General features: G+C 41.7%; 1 protein-coding gene across 1 annotated transcript in view; it reads right to left on the bottom strand.

Moving 5' to 3' along the window:
* The window catches only part of LOC105929095 (kelch-like protein 29), a 202,255-nt gene extending 187,532 nt beyond the window's left edge, over nucleotides 1-14,723 (bottom strand). Inside the window, exons 1-3 of the mRNA XM_036147621.1 lie at nucleotides 14,628-14,723; nucleotides 5,951-6,098; nucleotides 451-972 (exon numbers count right to left, since the gene is read on the bottom strand). Of these exons, the coding sequence (XP_036003514.1) occupies nucleotides 451-972; nucleotides 5,951-6,098; nucleotides 14,628-14,651 (694 nt within the window). The 5' untranslated portion in view covers nucleotides 14,652-14,723. The remainder of the gene's footprint in view (nucleotides 1-450; nucleotides 973-5,950; nucleotides 6,099-14,627) is intronic.
* Nucleotides 14,724-15,447: the final 724 nt, after the last annotated feature.

The raw sequence follows: 15,447 nt of genomic DNA, 5'->3' as shown, positions 1-15,447 counted from the left end.
GTACAAGACTTTCTCCAAAGAACAGCTTATAAGAAGTATAGCAGGTTTTAGTCACACCTCTATTCTCTGCAACCTTGGAGCAGCTTTGAGGTGGATTCGCTATGGTTGCAAATTGCATCTTGACAACCTATTGCTGGAATGTTTAAAGCGCCCGCTCATGGCTGCTGGCATGTGAAACAGCTCTTGTTTATAGACGTAGAGCGCAGGCCTGCGCGTTTCAATCCGACAAAGACCCCATATGAGAGTAGGTCACCAGCAAGTAAAAGCCCAAAGTTTGTGTGATTTGCTAAAGAAAAGAAATAAGTGTCAGCTTGGATTCGCTTATAAGCTCAGCCTGTTAACCAAAGAAATCTAATGTACAGTTTACAGGGGGAATCAAAAATACAAACACAGTATAAAACCGAGTACGTGTGGTGCAGAGTTTTGCAGGACGAGTCGGTTCGGGCTTACCTTTGGGATGTCCCGGGTCACTGAACTCGTACTTCCCGCTCCCGACTGTCCGCAGCATTTGCAACCCGTTGAAACTGTCCTGATTGTCCGCGGCCGTGGGCTGAGCATGAACTGCCGCCTGGCCGTTGGTGAGAGGCAGGGTCGGGGGCTGGATGAGACCGGAGTGAGAGGTCAAGTGGCCGTTGCCCATCAGGCTGTGAGGATTTGGATGAACCCCCTGGTTGGCTTGGGCGGTGAGGGCGGCTGCTGTAACCCTCGGCTGAGCCGTGGGGTACGGAGGCTGACTGGGCAGGCTCAGCACCAAGGAGGGCCCCTGCTGGGTGGACTGCGGTGTGAGCTGGAAGTGGGTGGTCATCAGGGGATGCTGCGGCGCCACCGGCGTCTGGATGGACGGGGTTACTCCCAAGATGGGTGACTGCACGGTCACGCTGTGGCTGAAGGACGGAGGTTGAGGGAGGCCATAGGAATGCGGCAGGAGACTCTGCTGGCTTACTGCAGCTACCGGTGTAGCCCAGGCCGGACCTGATAAACAAACAGGAGGACGTATGTAAAATGCAACGGCGTAGAAGAAACAAGCATCAATGCAACAACACTACTACTACATTATAGACGACAGCGTTTATGACAATCAGATCAAATATCTGGCAACTGACCGGTGAATTCTGTTTCTGTGGTAATAAGATGAAACATTTTAGGTTCCCTATTCTACAATTTTTATGTAGATCTTATTTAAAAAATTATGTTTCCTACATGTTCTACATTTAGCTCTGTTTAAACTGAAAGTGTTTCATTTGTGGCGAAACCTAACCACTGGAATGTAATGATCTGCATTAATCGTGACTGTTCATGCAGATGATATTTTTTAATGATCATATTTTACATGCTTTGTTTGTGAGAATTCGTAGCTCACTCCTAATTCTTGCAGCCTGCATTAGTTTCTTTCTGGAAGCATCTTGAAGGTGGTTTTAAACATCCCCAACATCAACACTGCATGCCAGTGCCTTTGTCAGTACATGTAAGGCATATGAAAAAATAATAATGTCATTAAGACGCAATTTAGAGTGGATTTCAAGTTATTTTAAACAATCAATCGTGAAGGAATTTTCATATACAGCAAATGAACGCAACTAAACAGAGACTTCTAGATGAGGAAAATAAGGTTTTTCATTTGCTTCATTTCCCGATAATGTTGTGGCTCGTTTAAAATCAGAGCTGTCCCAATCTGATGCCAAGTTTCATTTTTTTTTGGGTTGCAATCAAGGTTTTATTTTAATGAACAGTTTTAGAGCCTCTGACTCAGCTCAGCTCCCAATACCATTAACGCGCCGCTATTTTACATCAGCAGCACCCACGGCTGGACTCGGGGCTGCCTTTTAAGAATCAAAACCTTTTTTTTTTTTTTTTTTGTGTGCTCTGAGTGCAAAAATGTACTGTAGGGGCTCCTTGTTATTTTGTTGACAGAATTAGTTTTGATTTCCCTCGACCATCAAAGTCCTTTTCACCCTTTACAATGTCACGGGGGCCTCGTTTGTGTGTTGTGCTCGGAACAGTTGTCTCTACAAGGCGAAGCTGCAAACAGCAGGTGAAACACAAGTCATTAATGTTATCGCATTCAGAGAGAGTGTCTAGTTTGGGAAGCAGAAGACCTTTTTTTTCTATAAGTTTAATGCAAAAGCTTAATAGGAACTGAGCAATAGGAAAAAAAAAACAGAGTAAACATTTTAGCTTTAGGCTAGCTTTTTAGCAAACTGCTCTTTATGCAAACATCAGTAGTGGCAGCAAGGTGTGAGTTGATTTTAGACTGCAGCTCTCTGGTTTATGGAAAACTACACCCCATATATAAACTTTTGTTGGGATAATATACGTCTCTGTGAAAATAAAATGGATATTGTAGCTTCTGGAGTGTCATTGGTGATTGATCTAAGCGTGGTACGGTCACAATGCTAATGTAGAGCAAGTAATGCTTGCTACACACCATGTTCATTAGCTGGACTCTAAAGCCACCGTGTTTTCGGGAAATCGGCAAAATGCCTTTAGTCCAATGACTCTGATTGATATTCGGCACCAAAGCCAAATTCTGACCCCTTTGTCTAAAAACAATTTGACTTCTAAAGCTGTACAACAATATTAACAAAAAATCAGAATTTTCAGTGAAGCTGCTGTTTGAGTCATCGCTGAACGATCAAGAGAAAGGATGACTAAAAAAACCTCAGAGAGCTGATGGTCAGTCTGATGCTACTCGATTAAACAAATGCAGAAATCTGCAGAAGGAGACAAGCTCCGACTACTTTTCATACCACCATCCTCTACGTCAGTCCAAGTTTGTTTTTGACTTTAAGCCTTCTGAATATGAAGAAAAAAAAGAAGACCGTTGAATAAATTACCAATCTGCAACCAAAGTCGACTTTGCGATAATATTAAGAGAATTGATTTTGCTACAAGACCAATAAACTGATTTTTTTTTTGAACGCGAAGGCGAACGCACTTCATGCAGCATTTGGCATCGTCGATGCACAAGTCTGTGTTTACCCACACACTCTGAGCCAATCATTTCTCTTCCCTGAGGCGATAGATGCTGAGGCTGTGCTAGCCATATTGGACCTGAACACTTCCTCCCTCCCCCTCCTCCTTCACAAACTCTCTCACTCCTACTCCTTCATCTCCCGACTCCTTCTGCCAGGGTCCAGGCTCCAAAAATAGCCTAGCACTCTGCTAAGGGGCTAAAGGCTAAATCGCAGCATGCAAAAAGCCAGGGAAAAAGAAGCCCATGTTATTTATGGAACCAGCCCTGCTGATATAATAATCTGGGAAGAACAAAAAGCGATAAAAGACACGGAGAGAAAAAGAAAAAGAACGAAAGTGAGCTCTGCAGGGGAGGCCAGTTCGCGCTATAATTCACATAACATTGAGCTAATCAGCACTAACAATACGTTTAATTTCCTTTAGTTTGTACGTCTTCCTGGAAAAAAGGATCATTTTAGTGTTTCATATGTAATAAAGTCTAAAGGCTTTAAAGCAGCAGTGGTGTTGGATCAGGATTAACACATGCATTGCAAAAAAGGAACTAAAAGTAAGTAAAATGTTCTTAAAATTAGTATATTTTTCCTTGATTTGAGCATGTAAATAAGACTATTTGCCAGTGGGATGAGTATATTTTACCCCTAAAATAAGATAATTAGATACCCTGCACTTGAAATAAGATGATGGAGATGAATTGTTCTTATTTTAAGTGCATAAGTCCTATTCCATTGGCAAATAGTCTTGTATACCTGCTCAAACCAAGGAAAAATGTACTAATTTCAAGAAATTTTTACTTACTTCTAGTTCCCTTTTTGCAGTGTGTACACTCCTCCAGGTTCATTCTTTTCTCAAAAAATGTTTTAATACTAGATTTAAAAAGAAGTCACCATGAGCCCACACTGACCTACATTTACAGTCCTTGCCTACTTAAATGACATGAAGAAACTGCATTGATTAAAACGTGATAAAAAAAATACAGCTATGTTTGTAATTGCCTTCTTCTATCTCACAGTAAAAGATTCAAACCCCCTTATTGTTTATTAATCATCTCCAGTTTTAGCCTGACAAGAAAAAAAAACAAAACTATTTTAACACCAAAAAACTTAAGTTGAACAAAAACTTTGTCAATTACAAACTTTTTCAAAAAGAAAAAGAAAGAAAAAAAAAAGCAGTGAAGTTTCTTGCGTTGATTAATTCTGGCACAGTTGGCAGAGAACTTTCTGGCAACACAGTTCAGTGAAGTGTGGCGAGGAGCTGGCTTCGTCGCAAACGCCAGTCACAGTTTGGAATAACGCATGCACGCAAATCACTATGCAACACTATGCTCGGATTTGAGTGTCATATGTGACAGCGTGGTGGGTTGGCGACATCTCACTCTCCTCCCACTTCCCTAGGAGCCGAGGTCTGGGTGTGGGGCGCTGCTGTGCTCTGCTGGGAAGGGAAGGGGAGGCTCACAGCGGAGCCAAACGCCGCTGTCGACGGCCTCGTGGCTGCACCTGGAACTTATTCTATTCAAAGAAATCCTTGTTCAGTAGCTTAGGAAACGATTTAATATTGAGCCCATTAGCCGCTCGCATTAAAGATCGTCAAATTATAATTGGAAGGCACTTTAGATTCACACACTGTGGCTTTTGTGCTTTAAAATGTTTGCTACCGCAGAGAACCAGCTGTCCACGGTGGGAATTTGCCGGAGCCGCCGTTTCTGCGGCATCCGGCTCGGCGCACGTATTATTCTTAAATGAGACACATTTGTGATGAGCAGGAGGCAGAGGCCGGCAGAGCAAAGGAAGGAAATGAACAGCTCCGGGGCATAGCCATTCTGGGCGAGTTCATTACAGCAAAAGTAAAAAAAAAAAAAAAAAAAGGAGAAGAAAGAAAAGCTTCAGTACTTGCTTAACTCGTTAATGTCAGGTTGGTGCGCTGCACAGCAGTGGCACCATCGCGCCATACAGCTTTTACACAAGCATGAAAAGAATAAAGGTGGCATCTACATTTGGCTGTGCAGATGTGAGGGAAACTCAATCAGTTCAGCAGGCCTTGTAGTGCCATTAAAAAGGACAATAAAGCACCAAGTGACTGTGATGTGCTCTTTCTCAGCTAAACACTAAACATTTTTGTATTTCCACGCAGCCTCGCAAAAGTATCCATCCTCGTTTTGTTCTGTGGAAGCGGCACAGTTTTTATGGAGATTTCATTTGATAGCCTAAAAGAGAGTAGAAAAGCATATGCAGATGGAAATAAAGCGTGATTTAAAGAACATTCCACAAATAAAGAGCTGAAAAGCCTCGCGCGCGTCTGCGTTTGGTCCCCTTTACTCTGATGCCCCTAAATAAAATCCAGTTTGCCTTTTGAAGTCACACCATTTGGAAATGAGGTGAATCTGTTTAAATGCATCTCAGTATAAACGAAGCTGTTCTGCGAAGACGTTCCCATGTTCAGGAAGGAAAAAAAAATAATTAGTGATCATCAAAGATAAAAACTTTAAATCAAAACTTATGTAGGTGTTTTGTAGGTATGACAAAAATATTGACTAAGTGGGCGCTTAACTACATTTTTTTTCATAAAATTTTTGAAAACGATTAAAAGCATCAATAAAATTCCTTCGGCCTCACAATTAGGCACTGCTTAGACAACAACCAGAGGTTACGTTCAAGCGCCTTTATATGGCGCGGTTTGCCTTGTGATCTCGCTCTATGCAAGGATATTTATGGCTGTATATTATGCACGATTATATCTGTAAAGCTCGCGTGCTTTTGTGAAGCACATCTGCACTTTTAGTAGGGCAGGATGCCTCATTAGCATTAGGGGCGAGCGGAACCGGCCAGGGCTGACACGGGCTGAGAGCGAGAAAACCCACACATCTGCTGCACACATGCATACCGACGGTGTAAAACTCTGCAAACCCGTGTCGGCTGCAACTAAAAAACAAACAAATGTGTGTGTGTGTTTACGGAAAGGCCGAACGCGTGTGACTCATTACCAGTGGGCTCGCCGTCTCTGTGCTGCTTGGCGGGGGGCTCGTCTGTATCCCAGGGCGTGAGCTGGTTGATGGGCGTCTGTCCCCACCTGACTCCGGGAGCCAGCAGCAGTCCTGGGGTCTGGTTGTCTCCAGGAGACAGGCCGGAGACCTGCAGCAGAGAGAGCCACAAACAACGCCGCTGATTAGTGCAGGGCACCAACAGAGAGAAGAGAAAAAGGAGGCACGGGGGAGGGAAAAACTGATTACCCCCGTGCTTTCTAAGCTGCCTTGTTTTTTTTTTTTCTCCGTTCAGCGGCCCCAAAAATATTTTGATCAACAACTGTGGTTTTTTTAATAGGACGTTTTCCTTGAAGATTGGATAAAATCTGCAAATTGCAGCCACGTGAACAGTTCTTCAAGGTCTAGGAGTGCGCGGCGATGGCGGCGTATAATTAGCAGTGAGTGAGTGATGATTACAGCCCATGTATAATGGGGACAAGCAGAAAAAGTCCTGCTCGCCGCATCGAGAGTCTCCGCAGACGGCAAAAATTTCAATCTCGCCGTCCGTGGACGTCGACGTTCGGGGGCGGGCTGCATTGTGACCGTGATTCTTCAGAGATATTTCACCTCCTAATTTTGCGAAAACAGAAAATAACCCTGAGCTCTCAAACATAGCAGTAAATAAAGACTTCTTTTTCACAGAAGCGAGGGGGAACGGAAATTGAAAAGCTTTATTGCAAGAAGCAGCTAAAAGTTCCCTAAGCCTTTCTTTTCTGTAATATTTTTTTTTCTGCTCTAGACGGGGAGTAAGAAACGTTATCAGGCCGGCGCAGGTTGATGAAAACACAGGGTCAATCACCAGCAGACCTCTGAGCAATATTCGTCTCTCCCTATCAGAAGTTGGGACGCTTATAGTCTAGCAACTGGGCAGGCAGAGGGCAGAGCCAAGCCTTATTCCGCCTCCTGCCCCAGCCAGCCCCCTAAGTTAATAGAAAGGACCTGGTCACAAGACTCCTCCCGCGTCCTCACGCCTGATCCCTCCATCCCTCAGTTCCATTAATCCCCCCCACCCTCCTCCCCTCGACCCTGCGTCCACTCCATCAAGCACTCCGTCGTGTATTCCAACAGCCGTGTCGACAAAGCTCCTGTCACACTGACCGCTCTGTGGCAGAAATGCAGCCCAAACAATTTGGTTTATAGCAAATGACTATGCAGCCTCATACAGTGGCTTGTTCACACCTTCACATTTTGTCAGAAACTTCGATGCAGTTTCTATGGACTGTATGCCACCGTCCCAACACACGTAGCAGGTGATGATATTAAATTTTCTTTGAATATTATTTTTTTTTTGTTTGGCACACTTCTGTATTTATCCCCTCTGAGTGAATTGACTGTAGAACCAGCTATCACTTCCATCCCAGCTGAAGGTCTCCAGGTAGGTCTCTCTACTACCTTTGCAGACCTACTTTAGAAGCTGAAAGTTTTGCTAAATTGTCTTGAACTCTGCTAATATGCATGGAAAACAAAAAAATGTTCACTATATTCTCAATTTAATTTAGGTCTGCACTTTTACAGGGCTGTTCCAGGACACGTGAGTATACTTCGATCTAAAGCATCCCTCTGTGGCTCTGAATGTATCCGGTGTAGTAGGGTTATAGTCCTACTGGAAGGTAAACCCCCAGCCCAGTTTCAAGTCTTTTGCAGCCGCCATCAGATTTGCTCGTAGGATGGTCTTTTATTGAACTACATTCATCTTTCAAACCATTCTGGGCATTTGTGTCCATGTGGAAGAATTGCATCCACAGCATAATGCTGCCACCAGCATAGCTGCCATTCTTTTATGATGGGAAGTGTTCGTTTTCTGCAACACGTGCCATTTTATGCATAGGCCAAAGGGTTTCATCTCATCTTACCAGAGCACCTACGTACACATTTTCCCTGTATCTTCACGGCTTGTGACTACCGATGACGGGTTTCTATTTTTGCCTTTTACAAGACGATCAGATTTGTAGAGTGCACAACTAATACTTGACATGTAGACAGACTCGCCAAACGTTTTTCCCCCAAGTTTGCTGTGGATTTTCACGGCTCCTCCAAATGTAACCGCTGGCATCTTTGATTGCTTCTTTGATTGACGCGCTCCTTCCCCAGGCCTGTCAATTTCGGTGGACGGCCACATCTTGGTTTTGCAGCGGGTTCCATACTCTCTTCATTTACGGATGATGGAGTAGACAGTGCTCAGCGACATGTTCAAAGCTTTTGGCATCGCAGACACCTCCACCTGTGCCGTGGATCAGTGCAGCTCCTCCAGTGTTACCATGCTCTTGGCTGCATCTCAGATCGACGTCTTCCATGAACGGCCTGTTGGATTTGGTTTTATCACCTAACCCTGCGTCAGACTTTTCGACAACCATCTCCCTGGCCTGTCTGCCTTCATGAAAGGCTGCATTTATACTGACAGTAGAAAAAAAATGGACTCCGTTTACTAATTTTATAACTTTAAAATGGAATGAGTTTTCCAGATTTTTTTTTATGGGTATCGGAGTAAAGGGGGCTCAATACAGAAGCTGGTCACACCTCTAGGATGTTTGTTTTATAAAAAAAAAATAAAAAAAACTTTAAACATTAAAACCAGGTACTTCCCTTCCACTTGACAATTACCCAATACTATCCGTTTGGTCTATTCCATTAGTTTATGCTTTTAATCTGACAAAAAATGCAACAAAAAGTTAAAGAGGGAATAAATAATTTGGCAAGTCGCCGTGGATTGAATCAATCCTTGTTCTGAAGACATTTCCCTCCCAGTTTGAAGACAGATTTATCACAGGGGCCCTTCAGCACTTAAACGTATATTACATGCGACTGATGCGGCACAGCATCTGCTGTCTAATGAACAGATTCATAAAAGCAGACAAGCTCAATGAGTGTCACCTACGTGATGTATCTATAGTCAAAGTTATCTGACAGTTTGTAAGTGCTGGGGGCAAAAGAGGAGAAAAGCAGCTAAAGGAAACATGTCAAGACAAAGCAGAAAACAGAGTGATGGAGTGAGAGCATGACGCTGGGTTTAGGTGGAGACAGACTGTCAGGTCTTTTTGTTCAGCTCAACCTGTCAGCCAAAGACAAGAGAAAACTGAAACGGTTCACTCGGAGAATGCCCAAAGCGCACAATTGCATCGCGCGGCCCCAGAGACACAGGGAGACCGTTTCAGTGTGAAGAGCCGCGTTCTCTACTCTGCTGTTTGTTTTAATAAGTGTTTTTACTCCTCTGACTCCTCGGCGCTTAACGCGTTTCGTTGCGGGCGTGCTTTACGTTTATCTGCGTTCAGATAACTTTTCATTACAGCACGCATGCAGTTATACTCCCACATGTTTTCTGAAATCGGTGGGGAGGTGGGGGGGAGGGAAAAAAGGTGAGAAAAAATTCATTACTCTGAAAAGCAGTCCATCTGTAAGTGATCTAGCGCGCCATGTAAAAGAGGGAAAGAAAAGGAAAGGGGTTTTAGTCAGCGCCATCACGCTGACAGCGTATCAGCTTGGCTCAGGAACAATCCTGACTTGAAAATTATCAAGGTTAGATAGTAAAAACGCAGACGCCAACACATCCACACAGGAAACACTGGAGTGCATGTACACACACACACACACACACACACACACACACACACACACATGCACAGACTCGCTAACACGAGCCCAGAGGAGCCAGGAGATATCAGGGAAAGCTTTTTATTAAGATGGCAGGCTTGCTGCAGGCAGGCGAGAAGGTACTGTAGGTTCTGGGACAGTAGCTGCCATTTTCTCTCAATTTTATTTCCTTTCCCTATTTGTAGTCCCCATCCCTCCCTGGCCAACCATTATCACCGGGCAGCAGATGGTTTCCCCTGACTTGACAAAGCCCGTGCTGGAGAGTAGGAGGAGAGGAGCCAGATAAATAATTTTTTTTCGAGTTGAGCCAAGCCATTCTCCATTTGTCGCCGGGCTGACTGGGGATGGTTGGGGGGGGGGGGGGGGGGGGGGGGGGAGTAAATGCAGCTTCCCTTCCTATAGACCACACACTGGGGGGAACGCTCAGTAGGAGTCTGTACAAAAAAATGTGCATAAAAACCTAAAGGCTGCTGTTCAGTGAAATGAGTTTTTATGGTTCGACCTAAAAATTCCAGAGTGAAAAAAAACTTTCTATTGTTCATTTCTCACCCATAATAATTACGATTTAAATACCCAGCACGCATTTACGAAATCATCTACGATCATTGTTTCATAAAACGGCGAGACAAAAGGCTGTGATTAGTGATCAGCAGGTCAAACCCAGAAAAAATAACAATTTCTCTTTAATGTTTTTTTTTTTTTTCTGAAGCGATAAAAACACGACAAAACTAAAAACTTCCATAACTTTTGGACAATGAAAACAGAACAGCCACATGTTACCCTAAATTCAGCAACTAAAACAATAAAGAACATCAACAAAGGTGACGGACTGGTTCGACGTGGGCTAAACTGTAACGTAAAGTCTTAAATCAGAAGCTGATTCAAACACTCGATATTGCACTGAATGTGACACAATGGAAATGTATTGTCTCTGGATTTTAAGATGTAAAGTGGCACCATGAATCTAGAAAAGCACTAGTTTCATCCCAAATAAAATAGAAGCCATAAATATATCAGAACTGAACAGATGGAAGCCAAACATTTTAAATGTAAATGGTAAGTATTTCTTTTTTAAATAGATCAAATCGCTGCCATATCGTTGGCTCTGTGTTGTTTGACTGACTTTGTGTTAACCGCACTGACACACGGTCATGGGCATTTTGACGAAAATATTGTAAAAGAAACTACATAGAAAATAAATATTTGCCCAAGAACAAATATAATTTATCTTTGAATCTTAGTATTCCCAATATTCTCAGTAAGCAAAGACAGACCTGGAATCAATAGTTTGGGTCAAAAACATTTACAAACATGAAAGCAACTGTGCCAATAGCATAGTCACAAAGACAACAAAGAGAAGGTCATTTAGACGGTGAACTGGAAATGGAAATAGAACTACCCACAATGGGGAGATTGGGGCGTGGCAGTGGCAAAATCAAACAGGACACACCAGAGTTACACACTCGATTAGGTAATATGAATAAAAAGCTAATTTGAAGTTAAGTTCTAAAGCAGAATAGTTTGAAAAAAAGGAGCATATTGCACAATTATTAATTGATGATACGGCATATTTAGGTGAAAACGCATACATTACGTAAAGAAAATGCAATTTTCGAGTTAGAGGAAAGACAGCAACCGATTTACACAACGATCTAAGCAAAAACTATGCAATATGCAAGACTGTACGAGCGAACACCTCAGAGAAGCTAAAGCAAATGGATATCAGCATCTGAGAGACGGATGAAATTACTCTTGATCAGATCAAGAACCAGTGGAAAAGACAGGAAACAGAAAATGTTTGTTCAAAGTACATTTCCTGGCTAGAGTACTCGTAACTCAAACAATTTTCCACAAACATTGATAGAATTTACTGGTATTTTCTTGCGATACACCAAGACAGGATAGCACAACATTGGCAAGTTGAACGAAATCTTTTTTTTTTCACAATCTAAAATCTTTGTGTGTATATTTGTATCGGGACAACTGGGTCGACACATTTGGGATCCTGCAGAGGTGTAGAATAAGCTGAAGTTAAACCTGCATGGTTTTTGGGTATGTCGACTAGCTTTACATAACTACAGAATACAGATTATTCTCTGTAAAGGAGCTCAGGCTCAGTCAGACTGGATGGATAGGAGCGTATTAGAAAGTTTCCAGTGCTTCCAAATATTCTTGATTGGATTTAGCTCTTGATTTCTTCTTTTCCATTCTAATACATTAATATGCTTTGATTCACAACCGTTCTATTGTAGCTCTGGTTGTATCTTTAGAACCATTCTCGCTACAACAAAAATGTCATATCTTGATTTTGCAGACATGTTTTGTTTTTGTTGTTTTTTTTCCACAGGATTGTCATGTCTTGTATTTAGCTACACCCCTTTTCCCATTAACTGTGGCCTCGCTGACTAAAGAATCCTCCACAGCATGATGCCGCCAGCATCATGTTAGGGTACAAACTGTATTAGATTTAGGCCATAAAGTTCAATTTTGATATTTCATAAAAGCACATCCTTGTCAGATTTTCATTTGTAGGAAAGAGAAGACCGAAAATGACATAATTGTCCTCTCTCTTCATAACAGTCACTACTTTGTGTTACTGTATCAAATAAAATCCCATTAAAATGCATTAAAGTTTGTGGCTACTATAATAAAATGTGGAGGGAAAAAAAGCTGAAGGGAAATTAATACTTTTGCAAGGAACCCCAATAAGCTTTAATTATGAGAACTTTCTACAATGGATGTAATTCTCTCTCAAACCATTATTCAGACTTTTGGATGGTGGATTCCTTTGACTTATACCCGTTCTTTTGACCAGAATCCATCTGAAAATTCTTAGCGCGCACAGCACAGCTAGAAAAATGTTCTTTTCTGGTCAAACCTACGCTTGTTGTGCACACGTCAGTTTCACTCATCAAGGAGAGCATGATAATATCAAGTCGAATCAGAGCTGAATACACCCTCCTTCTCCCCGTGACCAGACAGCAGCGTAATTCTGGTTGGCATGTCGACTTTTCCTCTCGGACAAGGCAAACACTGACATCTGTCACCGAGCGCTGATGTACGGCCCTGCTGTAGCAGTCCGCATTGTTGCTCGTGGAGCTCTTTTTTTTTTTCTTTTTTTTTTTGCCACTGGCTACCATCTGCTGCGAGTATGTATAGGACGGGGCTGTGTTGTGATCCAGGACTTCGGGCTTTGATTGCTTGCAGTTATCCCCGTCCAAATAAACAGAAAGCGTTTGCTCGTGGCATTGTGTTTGTCTTTGCTCTTTGTTCGAGCCAGCCATCGCTTCCTTGATTTATTGAACCAGTTTAATCCTGGGAAAACACAGAGCAGGACATCAAGCTTCCCAAAGACAACTACAGCCACGGACGTTCAGCATAGGCCTCGGCTCTTCGCACCTGTTGTGCTGATGATAAGAACATCTGTAGCTTGAATGTATAACATCCCTACTCCATTAAGAAATAGCTTTGATTTTCTAATGAAAAATATGACATCCCCCCCCCCCTTTTTAAATAAAAAAAAGAGAACCATAGAGTGTGAGAGATGGGTTTGTCTGTTAAACCCAGATGAGTGCTGGTCAGTTTGCAACTTCTCCCTTTTTTAATATAGAAGTTTTCATCGTTTTGTTGTTTAACCTTTTTTGGTCGGGAAGTTTCAAACTGACAAAGTACATCAATTAATACCTGTTCTGGATACGTAGTAAACCTGGAGTGACAACCAGTGATTTACATTTTTTTTTCTAAGATCTGCTCAGAGTTTACTATGACAGAATGTTGTATTGGGTCTTGTATAATTAATTATCGAAAGATGATAGGTTAAATGGGAATCAAACCCAAAATCAATAGAAATGGGGGATAGCATAAATTTATATATTAAAAAAAGCATATTTAAATTACAGGTGAAATTTGAAGTCTTGATGATCATCGAGCATCAGAATTAATTAAAAAAATACTAAAATACCTACAGAAGTTAGCTGCTATACAAAGATTGCAGAGATGGATATAAAATGGTTTGTCTACAAACAAAGTACAAAATGGAAGAAAGCAGAGGTGTGCAGCTAAAATATTGGTTTGAAATTGGGGTGTAAATTGTTATTGCAAGATTAATCAAATCAACCATCTGCTTTAAGATGTCTGGATAAATCTAGGAAAGCCTAACCAAGATTTCCAGATTGTGATTTATCAAGCTTGGTTAAATTTCACCTTTTAATATTCACAATTAATTAAGTGGCAAGTTTCTTTACAGTTATAGTTCTAGCAGCTACAAAATGAAAATAAAATAAAAAAACAAAACAAAAAAATGTGGGCGTATAACTTAGCACCCCCCCCCCCCACCCCAGTGGGTTTAGCCATTTATTTTTTTCTTCTGAATGGCTAAACCCGAAATATTCCCAGACATCTAGTGGTCCAGCACCGGGCTGCAATTATGGTTTAATTTAAATGCATCCAAAAAGCAAAACCTCAACAATCAGCCAGCTTTCTCCTGGGAGATGCATGGACACAAATTTAATCATAAAGAAATTTCAATTACAACAGTCACTGCCATGCCTCACCATATTGGGCTGCAACGGTTAAATAATATCACACTGTTATTCCATGCTACGATCAAGAACTAATAAAAAAAAAAAAAGACTGTATGTGTAAGCAAGGAAATGAAATTTAACTCTAACCGAATAGATTTTTCTTCCCTTTGGCCAGGCATGGACTGATGCAGTGAATTTGGTTTGGTAAAATGTGGAAGGAAAGGGGAATAATGGCTTTTCCCAGAGAAAAGACATCCAGAGAATGGCAACGCTAGAAGGGGTGAAAGATTGAGAACGAGAGTAAAAACAAACTCATCCATCAAAACGCCTTGTATCATTGCGTTTGACAGATTATTTTAAGCTTTTCTAAGATGCAAAAAAAAAAAAAGTAGAAGGCAAAATAGTTTTTCTTCCTACCCCTCCTCCATCCAAATGCTTGAGCAGAGTGTGGTCCGAAAGTGACTAGGAGCATTAAGGAGGGGAACAGAAGCGCACAACTCTTTTTCTTTCAGAGATTATACACTTACTGTATAAAGGTGTCTCCTCTCCATGACAGCGCGCTGACAACTAAATGTGAAGTGGATTTGTTCTGGAGTTCTGTCATAACGGGGGTGAATACCAGAGCCAAAGAGCGGGGCAGCTGTGTCCAATCTACTCGATGAGAGCATAACAGAGCATCTCACGGGTAAACAAAGAGTCCACTGCGCCATGTTTGGTAGCCATCTTAAAAATCCACCAGAGCAGAAATGCGCCGAACGTCGAGACGGCATACGACAAAGCGCTGCACTAAAGATTGAACGCTGCCTAGAAAATGCCCAGGAAGAGAAGGAGAATTTAATTCACGACTTTAGCAACAGTATAGTGGAGGATGAAAGGTTTAAAAATGTTTTCATAGTGTGAAAAAAGTAAAAGATTAAATATATAAAATAGCTTTTGTTTGACTATCCCAAAATAAAGAAGATTCACTTGGAAGAAATAAATCTTGTAACCAAGGATTATTTTATTGTTGAAGTCTAAAAGACTCTAAAAGCCTTCAACAATAGGTTTCTTGATTGACGGGAACAGTTTCTTTAAAAGATATAAGCAGTACATTCACAGAGACATAAAAACCAGTGGAAACTAAGAGTCTACAAATGACAGGTTTGACAAGGTTCTGGTTTTGGAACCACTGCACAGTTCTGATGGTTTAAGTGAGCTGCCAAAGAAAGTGTGGAATTGAAGTTTTTGTTTTTCCTGACTATATAAATCATACAGTAATGACCGTCCCCTGCCTGTTGCTGAGCAATAACTCTCAGCTAGCTGGGAAAGAGACACTTTTTTTTTATGCTTACAAGTTATTGTTTTTAA

The sequence above is a fragment of the Fundulus heteroclitus genome, chromosome 15 (genome assembly GCF_011125445.2).
Source record: "Fundulus heteroclitus isolate FHET01 chromosome 15, MU-UCD_Fhet_4.1, whole genome shotgun sequence".
Lineage (NCBI taxonomy): Eukaryota > Metazoa > Chordata > Actinopteri > Cyprinodontiformes > Fundulidae > Fundulus > Fundulus heteroclitus.
This window is presented reverse-complemented; position numbering and strand designations above follow the sequence as displayed.